The 19564-nt window shown below is 37.4% G+C and overlaps 1 protein-coding gene across 6 annotated transcripts in view; it reads right to left on the bottom strand.

The window, feature by feature from the left end:
• DNM3 (dynamin 3) overlaps nt 1-19564 on the bottom strand; it is a 628097-nt gene that overhangs the window by 5385 nt on the left and 603148 nt on the right. For 4 of the 6 annotated variants that reach the window (XM_005690651.3, XM_005690650.3, XM_013970161.2 and 1 more), the window contains one exon: nt 1405-4925. The exons of 1 other annotated variant lie outside the window; for it this stretch is intronic. In XM_005690651.3, the coding sequence (XP_005690708.1) occupies nt 4856-4925 (70 nt within the window). In that variant the 3' untranslated portion in view covers nt 1405-4855. Of the gene's footprint in view, nt 1-1404; nt 4926-15742; nt 19177-19564 lie in introns of those variants that run through there. One more of the 6 variants, XM_018060314.1, reaches the window with a different exon arrangement.

The following is a 19564-nucleotide window of genomic DNA, read 5'->3' as shown; positions in this document are numbered from 1 at the left end:
ATTAAAGAATTGACACAAAAGGCAAGATTTTGCTTCTGTACACTCCTTCTTAATATAAAAAAGCAAAAAAATGAGTTTGATTTTGAAAAGGGAGAGAAAAGAAACATAGGCAAGCAAAACAAATGCTATACATATGAAATTAAACAGAAATCAAGTAATAGTAGAATTTCTGATTGGGAAGGATCATTTTTATCAAATTGACAACAGACAATGCAAGAGATTAGACAATAATTTTACAGTAATTTAAAAAACATTACATTAAGAAATCAGAGGGTAAAAATGAAAAAGAAATGAAGCCTTGAGCTGAGCCATGTGTAAAACCTCAGACCAGAGAGATGAGTGTGTGTGTGTGTAAGTCACTCAGTCATGTCTGACTCTTGGTGACCCCATGGACTGAAGCCTGCCAGATTTCTCTGTCCATGGAATTCTCCAGGCAAGAATACTGGAGTGGGTTGCCATTCCCTTCTCCAGGGGATCTTCCCACCCCAGGTCTCCCATATTGCTGTCAGGTTCTTTACTGTCTGAGCCACCAGGGAAGCCCAGACAGGTGAGAAGTCTCACCAATATACCAGTATGAACAGGTCTTAAGACAAACATGAGATTCTTCCTTGAGTTCCCTCTCTTTTATTCTCATATATACCAACATTCTTACACATATATACAGATAGCAATGCATATACAACATATGCTTCAAAATCTTAAAATTTCACAATACAGAACACCACATAATGTTAAACATACCAACTAGACAGGGTGACTGAAGATTATCTAAAAGACACACTTGAGCTTTTGAGAAAGGAATGAGCAATCTAGGGAACCAATAACTGTTTCTTGGAAACTATCAACAGCCTCATTCACATTAAACTCTGAGTTCATAGCTTTCGGTCCTCTTGGTGAAATAATATAAAACTCATGGCTTGAGTCTCAAATATTATCTTCTTTCATTGAGTTCCATAGTTCAAAGACCTACTATTTAAGCTTTATTCTCAACATTAAGGAGATTTCTGTCGATTTCAAATAATTATACTGTCTGACAAATGAAAAATGTCTACCTGAAAAAGTGAATAGATGACTTGCCTTTGAGGTATTACATAACTTCTTCCCTGCATTTTAAGCAATTTACTCAGAAAAATCCACTACTTGTATTATTATACTGCTAGATCCCTCTAAAAGTTTGACATTTACCATAGAGAAAAAGATGACTATATAGACCAACTGAGCTTTAAAAGATTCAGCTCAGCAATCTAAGAATAATTTTTATAATTCCATCAGCGATCTTAAAGGTAGGTTTACAGATCTTACACTTACTATGAGCTAGCTATATTGGCAACGATAATTTCTTCTTTAAGAGCAATGTTGTGAATTTAGATGTAAATGTCTGTAGATTATCATTATCGTTTTTGTCTGCAGATGTTATTCTACCATGTTGTCATGGAAATTCTGAGCCTGTGCCTCTCAGAATGAATACAATACAAAAAAATTTTGTACACCTCATGTATGTTTGGAAAATGAACCACTGTTATCACATATTATGGCAGATACTCTAAGGCTAACTCTTGTAGTAGCATAATTTAAAAAATAATTCATACTCACACATACAAAGCACATGTATACATATTTACACTCATACATATACATATATACATGATACACATACAATCACATTCATGCTCATGGCATTTTAACAAGTAATTTTAAACCTACTTGCCCAAAAGGGCACAAAATACATGTACTTACACAAATTTACTATGTATATACTATACACATAGTCTGTATAGAGACACATGCATAGAAAGTATGTGTGTACACAGAAAACAGCAACATTTGTCACATACTGGTATTAGGTCCCATTTCATACTTAAGAATTATGGCTACAGTCTACACTAAAAAGTCATAAAATGAATATATATGACTACTCTTTAATTCTAAGGTCAGAAGGCTTATAGTTATATCACAGGAACTTGGTTTTATTATCACATTTTGGAATAGTGTTATTATCTGAACAAGTAGGCAATTTGCTAATTAAACAGACCCTACTGCTCTTCTATGTTACAGACTACAGCTTGAAGCAATATTCAGAGGAATCATTTTGGTAGATGACATCTGAAAATGTAATATATCTGTTCTAAATCAATACTATTTCAATCATCTGTCCACAACTGAGTTGATAGCAGGTCCAATTAGTCAATAAGCATGCAAGATTTAGCATGTGACAATAAGATAGATTTACCCATCAAATAAACACACAGTTTATTTTTCAAAATCCTAAAATCACTGTATGTTTTATTATACTAGACATGATGGAGCTACATCTGTTGTTCAGGCAACATTGGAGGAATCAGGGGGCAGTTACACGAAAGACCTGAAGTGTATGGGGAATACTTAGAAAGCTCAGTAAGTGACATTCCCATCTAAAGGCCTGATATGAACGCTGTCCTCCAAACTGCACATCCTAGAGCTTGTGACTTCACTTACATTGACATCTCCTTTTAGCAGGATGCAAACCCTTTGGGAAATGGGATTAATACTGATCACATGACACACTGCAGTAAAGTGAAAATATTTTCCAACATGATGCTGAGATTCCAGGAGAGAGGCTGGGTTCTATTAGAAATAGCTTATAAGTAAAATGAAATAAAAATGTACACACAAGATGAGACAACTGAGACAGGGAAACTGTGGAGTTATAAACCTAGAGCAAAAGCCAAAGGTGGCAAATGCCATTGTTTATGACTGCATCAAACCAGTGCAAAGGAACTTGGAAAACCAATCTCCAATTTTCTTTGACATGATTTGTGCTGATCTAAGAACACACCAGTGGTTATCCACAATATTTTCCTTTAACCAAAGGAAACTTTTGAAATACAGAAAAACGCAAAACCACATACAGCACAAAGCCAAACCCTGAAGTATATAATCCATTAGATGCCTATTTTAGAGAATTCAAAGGAAGAAGCAAAGGGAATCCTAAAAAGAGGAAAATTTCTAAAAAGATCTCACTGTAGACTATTCCTTTTCCTTAACATATTTCCACTCAGCTGCAATGCTGTTTTAAAAATACAGTATGTATCTTGCACCTCTGTTCCATTCACAAAGAGTTAATTTTTTCCAGGAGAAAACATAAGATATGAGAAGATTTAGGGTGGAGTTCTTTATACAATCATTTGTAATTTAAAAGTTGAAGGGCTCTTTTTGTAAATCTTGTATTCTCTGTTTTTGCCTGAGTGGCCTAGTTTTAACCCTTTAGAATAAGTTCAAAACAACACCATTCAACTTGGCAAGTTCTCTTTTTAATAACGGTTAAGCGTTTTTACTTCATACTTTACGGGTGTCTGCTTTGGGTATAAACTACACAGGAAATTAAAGTTAAGGTAATGTACAAATCATGTTTGCTGCTTTCAAAGGGAGACATTTCAGTTGGCTAACCTGATTTACTTCTGCAGAACATGAAATGGTGTCATGGGACACAAATAGGCAGTGAATATTTGGTCTGCCGTCTGGGGACAGTTAGCAGACAAAATTCCAGCTGGCTTCTGGCCGTTTCCTACGTGCTAATCATCTACTCCTAGGTAGTCCAAAAGTCAGCCTCGAGACTGAACTATTAACCCCCAGGCTAAGCTGTACTTGTAAATTTTAGAAATGTTAGAATTTGCCAATTTGCTTTAAATCTTGATGTCTTAACTATTTTCTGGAAGGACCTGGAAAGAGACCCTGAAGTTGTTTGACTGCAGGAGAATGAGCTCTGCTCTTAAACCGGGGCATCTTTTTTTTCCATGCAAGGTCCCATTTTTAAAATATGGCTATCCTATAATAAGGCTCAGGATTTATTAAGGAAACCTAGAATGGATAAAAAGTTACATTAACCTGTTTCAAAGGTAGGCTAAATTTTTGCATTAGGTAATTACATATTTAGCATGGAAAGAGAGATATAGTTTTGCTCTAACTAAATAAATCGAATGGAATTAGTGTCAAAGTGTAGTCAGTCATGCCTAAAATCAGATCAATATAAAAAATTAAATATTTTCTATGCTAGCCTTCACTGTAATCTGTGAGGAGGTAAGTACATAGGTGAATAAAGAAATTACATTTGTCCAGATACTTCTTGAGATGTGATATTTTGCTTCTTCTTTAAACTCTGAAACTAACTAGCCAAATTTACTGACTGACTACCAAAAAGCAAGCTTTGATTCACTGTTGAATATGCTTCTAGCATGAAGCAAAAACACACTGGCATGAGAAGCCTTCTAGAGCAAGCAATGCATTAACTTTTCCTTTGCAAACAACTTTGTCCTTCTGGAAAAGTTTTATTTTTAAGGAATCTTAATTTTAAAAATTATTCCCTATCAGTTTTATGGAATAAAGAGGAAGGAGAGAGGTTCTAAACAGGTAATCCTGGAGTAGGCAGAAACATTTATAATAGACAATATAATTTCCATCAGTCAAAACAGAATGCAGGAAAATAAGTATATATTGTTTAGGTCTAAGCCCACCATCTCTTATCTCTTAAGAATTATACTGAATGGGCTCTCTGGTAGGTAATGTGGGAAACCTGTCAAAGCAATTTCAAATATACGTCAGGGTAGGCCAATGGTCCACAAAGCAGAGGGCTGCTATACAGCCTACTTTGGTCGATACAACATACAAAACCTTAAAGAGTCAGCAGTTTTCAACAGTCAAACCCCAAAAGTTTGACACACCATGAGCAATGAAGGTGAGTGGTGAATGCATTAGTCAAACTGGTTACTTGCCTACTGATGTCCACACATGCGACTACTCATGATTAACTGCAGCAGTTATCAAATATTTTGCTTTCGTAAAATTCATTAGTAATTAACTGCCATGCCAGACACTTCGTTTAGTCTAACAGGGAGGATTCTAGTGGACGGATTATAGTGGGACGAGTTGGTGATGGGGGTGGTCTCCGGCTAGAAAGAGAGAAAGAGAAAGGTAAAGAAACAAGTAGAGTAACTACTAGAATGTTATCCCGAAGATACTGAGAAAGAGCCATCCCGCACATGCTCATGCACAAACAGGCCAGCAGGGACGGCTGCCATCTGTAATAACTTAACACTGTCACTTTTCACTCACCCAGCATTTTTTAATGAAAATGAGATATTTTTCACATGCAAATCTTTCTAAAAACTGAAGTAAGTCCTCCCTCCCAATACTAATAAAAATATTAAATCATTTACAAGCCATCTGAAAAAAAAATAAAAGCCATCAGAAATACACTGCATATTTCTCAGCCGGTAGAGTATGCCCACTCCAGCAACTAGTAAGGTATTTAGGCCTCAGAGACTAAAGGGGTCTGAATTTTTTTCCCCTTTATGTAATGTTCTTCCTCTTTCTTTTTTTTCCCCTGTCAGGATGTTAATTATCACTTCTCATTGCCCTCAGCAGTAGCTTTCTCCAATATATTCTGTATTTTACTTCTAATTTACTGGGTACTAGAAAATCAGAAAGTCAAGTTTTCTAGAGTTCTCTACAATAGGCATAAACAGGCTCAGGGTGAGTCCCTGAGTAAATTGCATGAGCTCTGGCTTCTATTTTGGGTCCTAAAAGTTTTATTTTTAGTAACAGTATTGCTCACTTTCTGATTGGTGATGGTGTTTCTAATACCTGAGGTTTCTAAATAAATAAACTTCATATAATGAAATATTACTGTATCTGAGAATCTTCAGCTATATACCAACTAATACTCTATTCCTTAAATCCATACATTTACTTCCTAAATGCATTAATAAGCTTTTTATGTGTGTACTTGACTTTACACATCATATCTCAGAGGGTAATGTTTACAGTCAATAAAATTCAACAAATTCTGAAAATTGAAACTTTTCTTCTTGATAAAACTCTTCCATTGATATTTTTCAGAAAGAGCCCTTCCACCCCCTTTCTGGAATTACTGTCATAACATTAAATTTTCTTCTTTATTGGACACACAAAATTGATCCAATCAAATACTTTTTCTCAGGATGAAGGAGTGAAGTTAGAAAAGCTAAAGAAAATGGTTATGTGATGTTAAAAATTCCAGAGCTATAAGATAAAATTAGATGGTCAAGGAAAAATCAAAACAAAAGAGGTATCGTTGGTTAATGGGAAAAGTACCAACCGCTTAAGCACAAACTCGTAGAGCTTAGTGGAGTTTCTTTTGCCTCCGGTGCTTGAAAAATATCCAAAGAACTGTGGAGGAAAGGTTTTTTCTTGGGAAGGTGCACGCCAGTTTAACCTCTTACACTAAGTCTTATCACTTAAGCAGCACTCAGTTTTTCAAAGTGTATCTACAGATATCTTATATGCACAGTATGGAACTAAACCAATTCCTACTAGCTGTTTAATTTGGGTAAACAAGTAAGTCCTTTTCCCACAGAAAGGCTACTAGCTAGTGTGACCACCAGAAATGTTTGGGCAGTTTCCTGCTGGGAAAAATCCTCCTGTTATTTTTTTCACTTATGACAATGCAAAAACACCTGCTCTTTCACTAGCATACTGCTCATTTTCATTTGAAATGGTTATATGTTTAACTTGTTTCCTGGCTTTGAACCCAGCCATTTTCTCCTTTGATGTGAACTTTCCAGAGGCCAGAGGTCATGTCCACTTGAGGTGTTTCACAGCGTGTTTAGCATGGAGCTGCTATCAATGATGTCCTCAATCAGAGTTCTCTTCTGATTCTTTTGTTTATTCCTCCCTCAACACCCACCTTGGTGAAGTCTTCTCTGACCTACCTTTTCCTATCTTGATGCTTCTCTAGCATCCCAATGTATTTCTAGAATTAGGTTTATATATTTATTGCCACTGACCAGAAATGGACTGTGTCTTAGTCATCTTCAGTTTTTTGTGGTGTCTAGCTCAGAGATTGTCATTCACTCATTGCACATGTGACAAATGAATAAATGAAAGTTACTCCTAGAAGTAAGAAACAACTTATGAATACTTATGATAGCCACTGGTCTTTATATTATACTAAGGTATTTTTAAAAAATAAATCACTGTTCTAGCAAAAGAGAAAAAAAACCAGCTACAATGGCATGTAGAGTTTAGACTCTTAGAAACTCTACCTACAGGATATTTGACTGCTTAACTGTTTAGTAGATGTTTGGAATAAATACTAAATCATAGGCCCTTCCTCGGGGAGTTTGATAGTCACATAACCTACAGAAATATATTCTTAGCATTTTAGCAGTCATAGGAGGAGTGAGAAAGTTGGCCAGAATTTGAACCTGGAAAAGTAAAACTCCACCAGAAGGCTCAATAATGGGATGGACTTAATTAGGGGATTTTATTTGAAAAAAGTAGACTTGAAATGACAAATGCAGCGAGGGGCAGAATACAGGGTAGCATGGTGGGACAGAAACTGTTCCATGCATAGGTGATAGCTTGGACTAAGTGTTGTAGCCAAGAGAGCAAGGAATGCAACTGAGTTCTCTTCTGATTCTTTGGTTCTTGGCTTAAATGCCATACCCCAGCACTTCCTGACCATCTGATAATTTCCAACCACCACTCCTCACTACTTCATGGTTTTATGCATTTCATAGCACTTAACTGTTTGCCATTATGTATTTACTAGCTTATGGCCTGTGTTCTCCAGTAGACTGCAAATTTCTTGAGTGCAGAGACCACATATTCTGTATTTATTACATATATTCAGCATTCAGTATAATGTGATTAGAAGACAGTGAATAAATATTTATTAAATAGCAGACAAACAAGTGAATGACTGAAAAGTACCTACACAAAGATGTTCAGACAGGCTAGAGTATAGACTAGCTCAAGGAGGGCGGGTCCAATGAGGCCAGAAATGCAACTTTTTTTGAAGCATTTGTCAGAGGCTTATATTTGAGACAGCACGTTTACCCAGAAGTTGAAAGATGTGGATTTTAGCTTCAACTGCCAATTTGTATAATCATTAGCCACTAAACTTCTCTAAGCCTTAGTGTTCTCATCTGTGACACAGGAGACTCAGACTAGATGATCTGTAACACGCTTTCCAGTTACGCACTGCATGTACAATTTATTGAGCATGTACTATGTGGTCTGTATTATGCTCCATAATTTTTAAAAACTCAAATCTATTCATAGTGGAATACAAATGGGCTAAGACAAGTATGCAAGTGGTTTTACTACAGCACCCCATCTTAAGTGGAAAAAATGAGGCAAAATTTTGTAATTCAGGCTCAGAGCTTGAAAATACAATAATGTGGTTAAAGCAGGGGCAAATATGATTTTAATCATGGCATATAAAATTTGAAAGTCATAGGAGAATGTAGGTCTATAATGGGGTTAAAGAAACTAGAAATTAAGTGGAGAGGTGGAAGGGATGGACTCAATGATAGAGACAGAGAATAGAAAGATTGAAATACTCTGATGGCACAGCAACTTCTCCTTAATCTCCTCTTCAATCTTTGGACCGTGTTGATGTGATGCAACAAAGTCAACGATTATAGGCAATTGCAGAAAGAAGGCAAGGCAGGAAACCAAAAAAATACAAATTTCTCTTATGTGCCAGGTCTTTTGTTTATCTTGTTCATCACCATATCCCAGAACTCAGCTTTGTTTTTGGCTCATGCTATTTTTTTTTTTCAAATAAATAAATCAGGAGAACCTATCCATTATGAGCACTTTAAGGGAGTCCCTAGGGCACTAAATAGGCACTGCAACCTGTGTGGTGAATTAATGATTGAAAAAGAAGAAAGATCACATTTCCATCATGGTCTATTAAAATAATTATGACATCTTTAAAATATGCCTACTGTCAAGTTAAAATAACTCATACATGTACTTAGTAATTAAAAATCCTAAAGAGCTGGTCAAGCCTTCTGGAAGAAATAAGCACCATTTTATTTCTAAACAATAACCCCTTGATAATCTGTAAAGGAAACAATCCAACAGGAGCATCGAGTTGTTCAGTGTGAATTTTCTTAATAAGTAATGCTAAGATGTTTGCCAACTTCAACACCAGAAAAGCATTTAAGGTTTACTGTTCAAGTTCATTTCATTGGTCCAGTTCCTAACCATTCAAAGAGTTTCCAAAGACATTCACCTCATAAGACAGTTTGTTTTGGGCCAACCAGAGTTATTTGTTTTGTACCAGATTTTCCTCCATTACTTTGCACAGAGATGGGCTTCATTAAATTACCCATTATATTGAAATGGAGCATCTTGCATCACTTAGTGTTTATTGAAACACTGTGTGGTGTGTGGGCGGTTTATGGTTACGATAGAAGAGCCATGTTTCTGCTTCCAAATCAAAGGGAAAGATGTAATACTTAAAGTTGCATTTGTAGCTGCAGGGATGGGCCGGGTGCATTATTTTGGACAATGACAAATTTTGTAAGAAAGTCGAATGTTCATATGGGGTGGGTGGCATGGTGGGGGAGAAACTGGCTACACTGATAAGAGAGAAGAATGAATCAATTCTCTTATTATTTCATTTGATTCTTTTCTAAGAATGGGAGAACTAAATCTTCATTTGCTCTTCTCTGGATTAGCTGGTTCTGAGTATTCACAGTGGGTGACCAATCTTAACAGGGGTGCATCGTAACACCAATTACTGACATGGCTTGGTCTTTCTGCCCCTGTCTGTATTTCTCTTCAGGATGGAAAGTGAGATTTATCTATCTGATAAGTTTGTGAGCCAGACTAGGCCTATGTAGCTCAGGCTCCATCCTTTCCTTACTTAAACCAAAATATCAGGACTCCCAGGCCAGCATTTTTTTCTATATGGCAGTCACATGGGCATGTTCTAAGGGTATGTCTCTGAAATTAGACTGTACATCAGAACTCCCTGGAGGGTTTGCTAAAACAGAGGTTTCTAGGTCCCACACAGACTTTCTATAGGGGTGAGATTTCTAGTAAGTTCCTCGATTGTGCTAATGCTGCTGGTCCCAAGCTTTGAAAACTGTCTGAAGACATAATAAATGATTTTGTCCTTGCTTTTTTAGCAATTCATTTCACTTGCCAGATAAAGTCAGAGCAAAAAAGAGAAAGTGTTGGGAAAAACTATCTTAAGAAAGATGAAGAAATGGTTGTGGAAATTTTTGATACCTTTGGAAATCAGATTCAAGCATGGGTCAAATTGGTTTTAGGTTTATTTTGTAAAGACTGAGATATTATACTACAGTAGTTTTTTTTGTTAGTCATCACCAGAAGAATAACTACTTGCTTAGAGAAGCTTGCTCATGGCAGTGGGTGCAGACACTAAGCACAGCTAGCCATGTCATCTTTGAAAAGGGTACAACTGAAGCCCAGCCTAATCAGTTAGGTGGACCCAAGTTTAAAAAAATAAAAAACCCTCAAAAAAATCAAAGACTGATACTTTTAGGGGAATTATATTTGCCTACAAGGACAGCTATTTGCATAAAAAGGATATGTAATTTATACCATAAGCTCTACTTATTAGATATAGGTAAAGCCTTAAAATATAACTGTTTCAAAATTTAATTTACATGTAATTGCATTTAGGGTCATTTGATCTTATTGGTGAAAAGATAAAAAAGAAGGGTTTTGTCTATCTAAGTACAAGAAGTAAAGTATCTCTCCTTTTTGAGGGCTACATAGGATGAATTTCTTAGAGAACAAAAGCAAAAACTGCTTCTGAACTTTCTAAAGTCGTGACGTATGCCTCCCACAATGGACTCTGCTGTGCTTGGTTCCCAAGTGGCTTTAGGCAAAAATTGCTCTGGTGGCGTCTGAGTCAGTTAAATGGGGGATGCCCATAGTATCTCCTTCCCAGGAACTGAAATGCCTTACTTCTCCATGACCCTCTTGAATAACTTAATCCTTGCATCATTTTTCAAAGTTTAAGGCATGTATACATAGTTTATCATCTGAACAACATTATAAACTTCCCATGACCTGAGAGTACGCCTTATCCTGCTTGCAGCCTTTCATAGCACCTGTAGGGGGCAGTGTCTCAAGCAGGAATTCAAGGACATGAATAAGTGAACATGCCCTGGAATAAATCAGACAGGAGCACACCTCCAGGTGAAATGGAAAGGCAGCTAACTATGACCCAGGACTTCCTCTTGCTAATGCCTGCTGTAAGAGAACAGACTGTGGGACACAGTATTTTTAAATTTCAGCACAGCATTGTGCTTTGCTTCTTAATTTGAGCATTTATTAAAAAAACAGGTTTTGCATATCTAAAAAGTCCAAGGCGAGGTTCAGAAAAATGCTATGAACAGTCATAATTTTGTCCACATGGAAGATAATATTTCGTAATTGTCAAAAACACTATAGGATGCTGTCCAGCATATTTTTGGCTCTTTTAGCTTTGGTACAGAGTGAGCCAGTACTGTCCAATAGTTTACAGTAGATGTTGGAAACAACAGAGAAATTGGAGTACATTTAAAGGATTCAAGAGAAATTCTCTAATATGACTCTTGCTACATTTTAGAGCCAGCATTTCTTTCCCCTGTGAAAATGAACCCATGATTTTTAAATGTATGTCATTGGGAAAGTATGAATCAACTGATGAACTTTGAAATAAGAACATAAGGGGAAAAACAGTCAGTAACTTTTATTTGAAGATGCAAACATATACTGTATAAATTAGTCTCTGAGATAACTGGTCATATAATCCACCTTGCCACACTTCTTTCACTTTATTTTAAACGTCTGACTCGGGTTCCACCCGTAAGGATGGTACAGATAAACCCACTTCTGTGGTTGCAGCAAAAAGGCAGCTTAAGGGATGATATGCCTACATGAACTCCGCTCATTTTATGATTTGTAAAAAGAATTAGCCAGGCAAGGTTTTAGCACAGAAGGAATAGCACAAAAACAGGAGAGAAAGTGTGCGTTTAAATCATTTCTTAAAATACACTAAATATTGGGCTAATTCTGAAAATAAACTTTGATTAAACATTGTATATCAACTCATTTTGTTTTCTTTCATTCACTCAATAAGCCCTGTTTATGTGCTAGGTACGGTATAAAGCGTTAGGGGTACAGAAATAAAGACAGTCACTGCCCAGGAATTTCTAGTTGAGTTGGGAAGAGAGACAAGTAAATAGTGTTCACAGTTGGGTAAGTGCAACGACAGGATTATGCCTCAAGCGCTTCAGGGACACCTGGAGTCTTAGACTGGAGATGGAAAGAGGTTGGGGCGTTAAAAGGGCTTGAAGAAAACAAAAAGTTGAGGGTGCCGGCATTCCAGGGATAGGAGATAGTATGTATGAAGGGGGTAAAAAAGCTAGAAAAAGTACTGTCAGCTTGAGAAATCAAATGTCTCATTTTTTATCACAAGTGGCAAAACTACTTGTTTTAATCCAAGTGCTAATTCACAAAGCAAAGTTTTTGAGGGTTTTTTTGTTTTAAAATATGATTCCTAAAAACCATTACTTCTGACCTTTTTATATTTTAATTTCTGCACTATATCACTGACAACAGAGAAGCTGGGTAGAGAAAAAGACTAAAAGGTATGCAAAGAAACAGAAGGTCAGAGGAATATAGTGATGAGAAAACTACACAGAGAGAAAGGAGGTGGTTTTTAAAGAGATTCACACACACATGGTTATTGAATGAAGTTACACAGTGTCCCCTCTGAGGATTTTTTTCTCTCTTTGTCTCTTTCTCCTCTTCTTTCCCTTCCTTCTTCTCCCTCTCTACCTCTCTCTCTCTTTCAAGAAATCCCCAAAGAGATCTAAGAACTTACATGCATGGATGTAGAAACCTAGTCCCACTGATGGTAGCTGGGGCAAAGCTATTTCTAACCCTCTTCATCGTCTTCTGTCCTCTTCTCCCTGCCCTTCCCCTCACTCCCACACCAGGCACCAGGGGAGGGGGTTGGCCAATTCAGACATCTGGGGGAAGGAGGAGAGGTTGGGAAGGAGGTGCTAAGGACCAGCTACTGGGAGAGGCGAACTTTTACTTCTGAGATGTACACTGCTTTGTCACCTCAAATCAGGGAGAAGAAATGAAAAGAAACAAGGATGGGAGGAAAAAGACAACACTGGATCTCTCTATGAAACTGTAAAATTCACTTCTGCATTGGAAAGGTGGGGAAGACCTTTTCTCCTTTCTGACAGACAGCAAGAACATTCTGGGCATGAGTATCCAACTTGGGGCCTGACCTCAAATGGGGTAAAGGTGTACCTTAGACATATAGATGCAAAAGTTAACTTTCCAATTCCTCTTATTTTTGTAACAACAACAACAACAACAAAGATTGAGCATGAGGAATCTGAAGATTTAAAGATTTATGTCATACCAAGGTTTCATTTTTGCCTGACTTGTGAAACCTAGTGAATTAAAAAGCCAGTTTTAAATGCACCACATTGTATTTTTCTGGTCATGTACCAGTCCGAGAGGAAAAAATGGAGACGAGGTACCGTTTACTAATTAGAATCCCAGTGATTAAAAAAAATTCCAGCAGGAGGAGCTCTAACATGCCTTAGAGTTCAAGCTTGAAAAACAAAAACACTGAAAGCAAACAGAAAAACAGAGAGGTGGTGTGCTTTGCAAGCTGCCATGTCAGTGAACAAATATGTGACTGAGTCCAATGAAATGCTTAGTGCGAAAACAGAATGGCTCACACTTTCTCTCTTCCACAAGTCTCCGTGTTCTGATGCAGTTAAACTGAGCACGGATCTGTGGTGTCAGGGAGCAAAAGGTTGATTTCTGGGCAAGTGCAGATATTATTCTTTTCCTCTTGAAGTATCATATTGTTTCTAAATGAGTCTTCTGACATTGGCTCAAAAACTGCCATTTTAAAATGAAATCTTCATCAGCGTTTGAAGGTCCTACAAAAACTCCTGAATGTTCTTCTCCTTTACTCTGCGGCTTGTTGGACGCCTTTTTTAAAATGAGAGAAATGCTGTGTTTGTAAAAACTGGTGCTAAAAGGGCAAGGAATCATAAGTCCCCTGGGCCATGTAAAGAGTCTGCAGAAAGAATTACAGCTTTCTAACACACTCACACACATCAACTGGAATACAAAGAATTTACTCAGGAAAACAGTGAGAAGTATATGAATTTAACAGTTACCGGATTTTGAGGGTAAGCCTTTCCATTCTGGACAGTGTTGTGGGAGAGGGATGGACAAGTGGGTGAACAGTATGATCACAATTACTTAACCTGAAGGAAATTTTCAACCAATCCCTTCTAATCGTTCGCCAATAAGAAGTCAAACTTTTTGTTTTACACCTTAATGGTATGCCCACATTTAAAAATTTTATACAAGCTCCTACAGAAACTTTAACTAGACCAATTCAGGCCAAAAGTCACTAAATACAGCTAGTCTAGACGGAAAAATCTATGAAAACCATATGTCCTTTAGGCATCTGTCTTACAAAAAACTGCCATCATCTTGGAGAAATAGTTCACAAAATATGCTTTTAGGAAAACACTGCTGTAATGACCATGGGAGCTGTGCTCAAGAAGATGGCTGGGGAGGGTAAAGCTAGAATGTTTACAAACGAGAGGCTCTCATTTCTACAAATATCTGTCTGTAACCATCACTGAGAGGATGGGCAAAGGCAGATGTAACTTACATTTCCACCCTTCTAGAGGGATCAAAAAAGTTTACAGTTTTGTTCCTCCACACCCCCAGAGAATGTTAGACCAAGGGATCTCAAAGCATCTCTGTTCTCACTCACAGAAAACTGTTTTGAATAATCTTGTACGTGGATAGGGCCAAAAAACCAGAACATTTTCTTCTGATTATTACCTCATCCGGCGGGCCTGCCAAACACAGCTAGAAGGCAGGTGTCCGATAGAAGTAACCAACGGAGACTGTCCTATATAATTGGGTGTAGTGCCTAACTTAGAGACAAAAGGGATCAGAAGGACGGGGGTACAGAGCAGGAATGCAGTGAGCATGCAGTAAAGCAAATGTCCTAAAACCTTGCCTTTCTGCTTTAACATCGCTTTCTGGACTGGAGACAGTGGTCAGCACTACCTTCGTTATTCTAGCTCCATGTTTTTGTATCCCAAAATGCACTTTAATAAGTGGTATGAAATCCACAGACAAAAATGTAAAGGTTAACTTTAATGATAAAAATAACAACATACAGACAGAAACCTGAACAGTCTACAGAGACTGGGAAAGCATTTGTAAGTTGCAAAGATTCCCTGTGACCCTCAAGAATATTTTGCTGAGACTTCTTGCTCTACAGGGAAGGGAACAACACAGTAACAGTGGTTATTGGTATGAATGCCCCATGTGCTGTTCAGTCACAAGACTGAATAAACACTATATATCAAATGGAAAGGGTCCTGGGTTGAAGGAGGCGAGTATAGTTAAAAAAAGAGGGAAATCTACAAGATGTCATCAATCACACACTGAAGATTTAAGCAAAAGCAAGAAACACGATTTCAACATGTTTATTCAAAGATACGGTGCTTCAAAATGAATTTCCAAATACTTATTAGTTTTAGAATATTAAGATGGTAATGGGGTAGAGTGTTGGAAATATTAAAACAAATCAAGCAATCATATCAACAACCCTCATCACAGATCCTTAAACTGAACTGGAGAGCATTTAAGTAGGTTAATCAAAGTCCACTGATGAATTGCAGGGATTTTTATGGTCCATTAATTTCAGTCCTGAGAGTTCTGATACTACTACTATTACAGCTAAAACTATAACGTTTCTTTCTTTCAAAGGATGTGTACAGCATGGATTTATTGTGACTTTAGACCCAGTTACGTGGAGGGAAATTACTGCAGTGGTTTCTCTAGTTAACACATTTACTAATGTTTCCTTAATTTTCCACCCCAAGAGGCAATAATTAAGGTAGCATTGGCCTCACATGAAGTTTTATTATTTTAGTTATTAAAATACTTTCCAATACTGCTAAGAAGTAAAAAGAAATTCTAGTTGTTTTAAAAATAAGTAGACGTTTTCCTCATTTTTATAGCTTTACTCCATGAATGGTGGTCTAAAAGGCAAAGCAGAGTGCAGACTTTCTGGCGAAAACACTTGCGCACGAGACTAGGAGGAGATTTATTTGAGGGAAAAGTTGCATTCACTCTTAAAATTGGCTTCAAAAGCAATCCTAATATAAAGTTTAAAAATGCACATGGTACAGAATATACCTTACATAATTATCCATTTCCAAGTGGAGTAATTCCATTTTAGATTCTCTCGGCTGCTAAATATCTTTAAAAGAGGCTTTCCCATCTCCTCTTATCATAAAAAGTCTCATGCTAGATGAATGTAAAATATACTGAAATGTAGATAAAGCTGCTCATGAAAATCTGAAACTTAATACAGGTATCTATTTACATGGTAGAGGCAACTGGCATATTTGATTGTAAAATAAGATTATTTTCCAAATCATATTCAGAGCCGCCTGAGGTTTCCTTTCTCTTGGGTTTCAAAATTGCCAATGACACCTGGGGATTCACTTGTGGTGATATATCTAGTTGGTGGTTATCTAGTCTTTCCCTTATTCTCTCTTTCTCAAAAACAAAACAAAAACAGAAAAAGGATAAAGTTTACTTCTAAATTTTATATTAACCTACACATTTACTAGGTTCCCATAACAGCAGCAAGGACAGTATTATCCCATTTTTCAGTGTATAATCCCAATGGGGGAAAATGCTGACTTTACGAAGATTTGGAATTCTCTATGTGTCTGAGCAATTAAAATCAAGAAGGCCTGGCCTTGTCATTGACCATGAGCAATTGAGAATTTTGCCATTTACCATTTTGATTAAGGATCTTTCCCCCTGGTCCTTGGATAGAATGTGTTCTTTCTACAATTCATGTGAGCTGATAATTTTGGCTAGAAAACAGGAGTGGACAGTTCCTGGTGTTTATGGGGATGGTTAAAAAATAATTTCAGAAATTAGAGCACTCGTTGTTTGTGGATTTGCCTACCGTGTGGCTCTGATGCCTGAAAAGTAGCCAGAAAGAAAAGAAAGTATTGTGCCATGATGAGCCTGCCTCGGTTCTTTGTGGCTTTTGACACTGCCCTCCGTAGGAATTCTATTTCTGGTCAGAGTTGCCACATGAGCTTAAACTTTATCTAAATACTGGTAATGTGGCATCAGTACACAGGCAGATTCTTACAAACCCAGTGCCTTTCCAACATGCCCCCCACCCCCACCTCCTCTCCTACATTTAAAAATACTGGCTAGACTAAAAGTGTAATATTCTTTTGGAAACAGCATTGGGTAAGCCAGATGGATTTCATTTGGCAACTAAAGGGTGTAAATATATGTTTAGATTCAGAGGTTCCCCTAGACAATGGTTACAAGATGTTGGCTACAGTAAGCTGAGGGTTTCGATGTAGGGCATTTAAAAATTCTATATTTAAGCAGCAATAAAATTATGACAATTAGACCAGAGCCATCAAACCCTCAGTTAAATCCTCAGTTCCTCTCTCATACAACTGGAGGTAGGCATATAACGCATATTCTGAGTGAAAAATGCAGCATTTACATTTTCATGTTTAATTTCCTGGCTATTTATTGGCTGAAGTGGCTCTAGTAAGCTAAATTTTACTTCTGATTTTTTCCTCGTAACTGATAAATCAGAGGGAGGAAGAAGTGTCCAGCAGCTCATTCTTGGAGCTGGCTGCTTACAGAAAATTTAGAGGTGAAAGAGCCATGGATCATGCTGTGCCATGAATCTCTGAAGTCACTGAAAAACATGCCATCTGACCATAACTGCCTGAAAATGAAAAATCGTTCCCCGTAAAACCGTTCTTTTCTTACAGCGAGGGAGACAAAAGAGGGCGGTGATGAAACAGAAGTACTAGCTTGTGTGCGTCTGCAAGACTGTGGGTCTGCTTACACTGGGTAGAATTGTTTTCTTTTCTTTCAGCTGACATCAACTTGTATGTAGGAACATTCAGCAGATTCCAGCTGGTGACAGTTGGCTGCTGAAGGGCTACAGGACGAATAACAACTATTGACTGTGCATTTTTCACTGGACAGTGGCTCCTGTGCCAGACTCCGGTCTTGGCTGTTTTCCTTGATCAGGTGAAACCAGGGGCAGACGGGCTACCCTGAAACTCAGAAAGGCTTTCCCTTCATTGTTGAAGCTTAGCAATGTAGAGCCCCAAACAAGAACAATGACAGAGCTATTTGCTATTATTTGTTGTGAGATGTAGAAGAAGTTGTTTCGTTAACTCAGTGCCAGTTACCATGGGGCTGAGATGGTATATGGTCTATTGTCATATTTATTGCCCTGCTTTCTGTCTGCATTTCTGTTGTTTATACTGTCTCATGTAGATCCTTTCTTATTTTCCTTTTTCTTGTGCCCTCCTGCAATATCAGATGTTTGAAAAAGTAAGATAAGGGGCACATTAAAAATTTAAAGGCAATCTGAAATCTACCTTGACACAGCTGTAAAGCTCCCACATTCCTGAGCCTGACCTAAACAGACTGCCACTCAGTCTGGACTGTGGTGGGATAGAGATATTTGTGCAAAGTAACTCAAGTTTGCTAGACCCAAGAAGGAAACCACCAGACTAATTTACTTCCACTCGAACTAGAATGAAACCAAGACCCTGAAGAAAGAAAACCTTTGACATTAACCATTGATCCACTCTAGTGAGTTAATATGTTACAACCAGAATCACTGTGGTATTTGAATGATTTTGATGAAATATTTAATAGAGAGGCTCAAATAAAATTAAAAGACATTTTCTTTAGTGAACATCTTGTGGCCAAATTTCTATATTCATGAAAATATATTAAGCATCATGACAACTCATGGTAAACCTACAACAAATTATTAATTACATTTGGAGTTTCAGTAACAAATTCTGTGACATAGTAGCCTCACAATATGCCTCAAATATAAAGAATCAGAAAGAATGCCTTTGAAGGTGTTTCTAGTCTCAGCAATTATACTTTGTAAAAATCCTTGCTTGACTTTTAAATCCAGTTGCTAAATATAAAAACTGTTCCCTGAAAAATCAGAACACCTAATCATAAATTTATCTGTTTGTTCTTTAAAGGAGAAAGATGGTGAGGAAAATAGAAAGCTCATGGCTGAAATCAGAAATTACAAGATGAATTCATCATTCATCCAAAGACACTCAGCTGCTAAAAGAAGTCATGCTTTTAGAGGGCTGTTGAGGAGGGAGTAAGTCAGGATGTTTCCAGAACATGACTGTTGAGGAGTCAGACACAGGCTAGTCCCACAAGTTGCTTAACTGTCCGTGAACCCTGAGCCCACGACTTCAAGGCTCGGCAGCTTCGTCCTTCATGGCACCAAACCTTGATATTAGGGATGCAAAGACACACTCATAAGAATCACAGGTTTTCTCTTATTCAAAATTTGGGGGACTGGCTAAAAACAAAACGAAACAGGGGAGCCTTATCCCTAGGCAAAAGGGATTCTGTGTTACCTGTCAGTTAAATCAATGCATAAAATATGTATGCATAAAAGAGATACGATACAGAAGACATCAAGGTCAACCATTTAAAACAAGATTAAAGAAAATCAAAGGGCTTTTACCTCTGTAAAGAAAAGAAAATGCATGCATGGACTGTCTCTTCACATAAAGAACTGATTTATCTTTTGCTATGGTTAGTTGAACCATGAATTACTGAGAATGTGGGGCTGAGAGGAGACTCTCAAGGTGCTCCATGTAAAGTCAGGGAA

This window comes from Capra hircus, chromosome 16 (genome assembly GCF_001704415.2).
Source record: "Capra hircus breed San Clemente chromosome 16, ASM170441v1, whole genome shotgun sequence".
In the NCBI taxonomy this organism is placed as follows: domain Eukaryota; kingdom Metazoa; phylum Chordata; class Mammalia; order Artiodactyla; family Bovidae; genus Capra; species Capra hircus.
The sequence above is the reverse complement of the archived record's forward strand: the minus strand, read 5'-3'. Positions and strand labels throughout refer to the sequence as shown.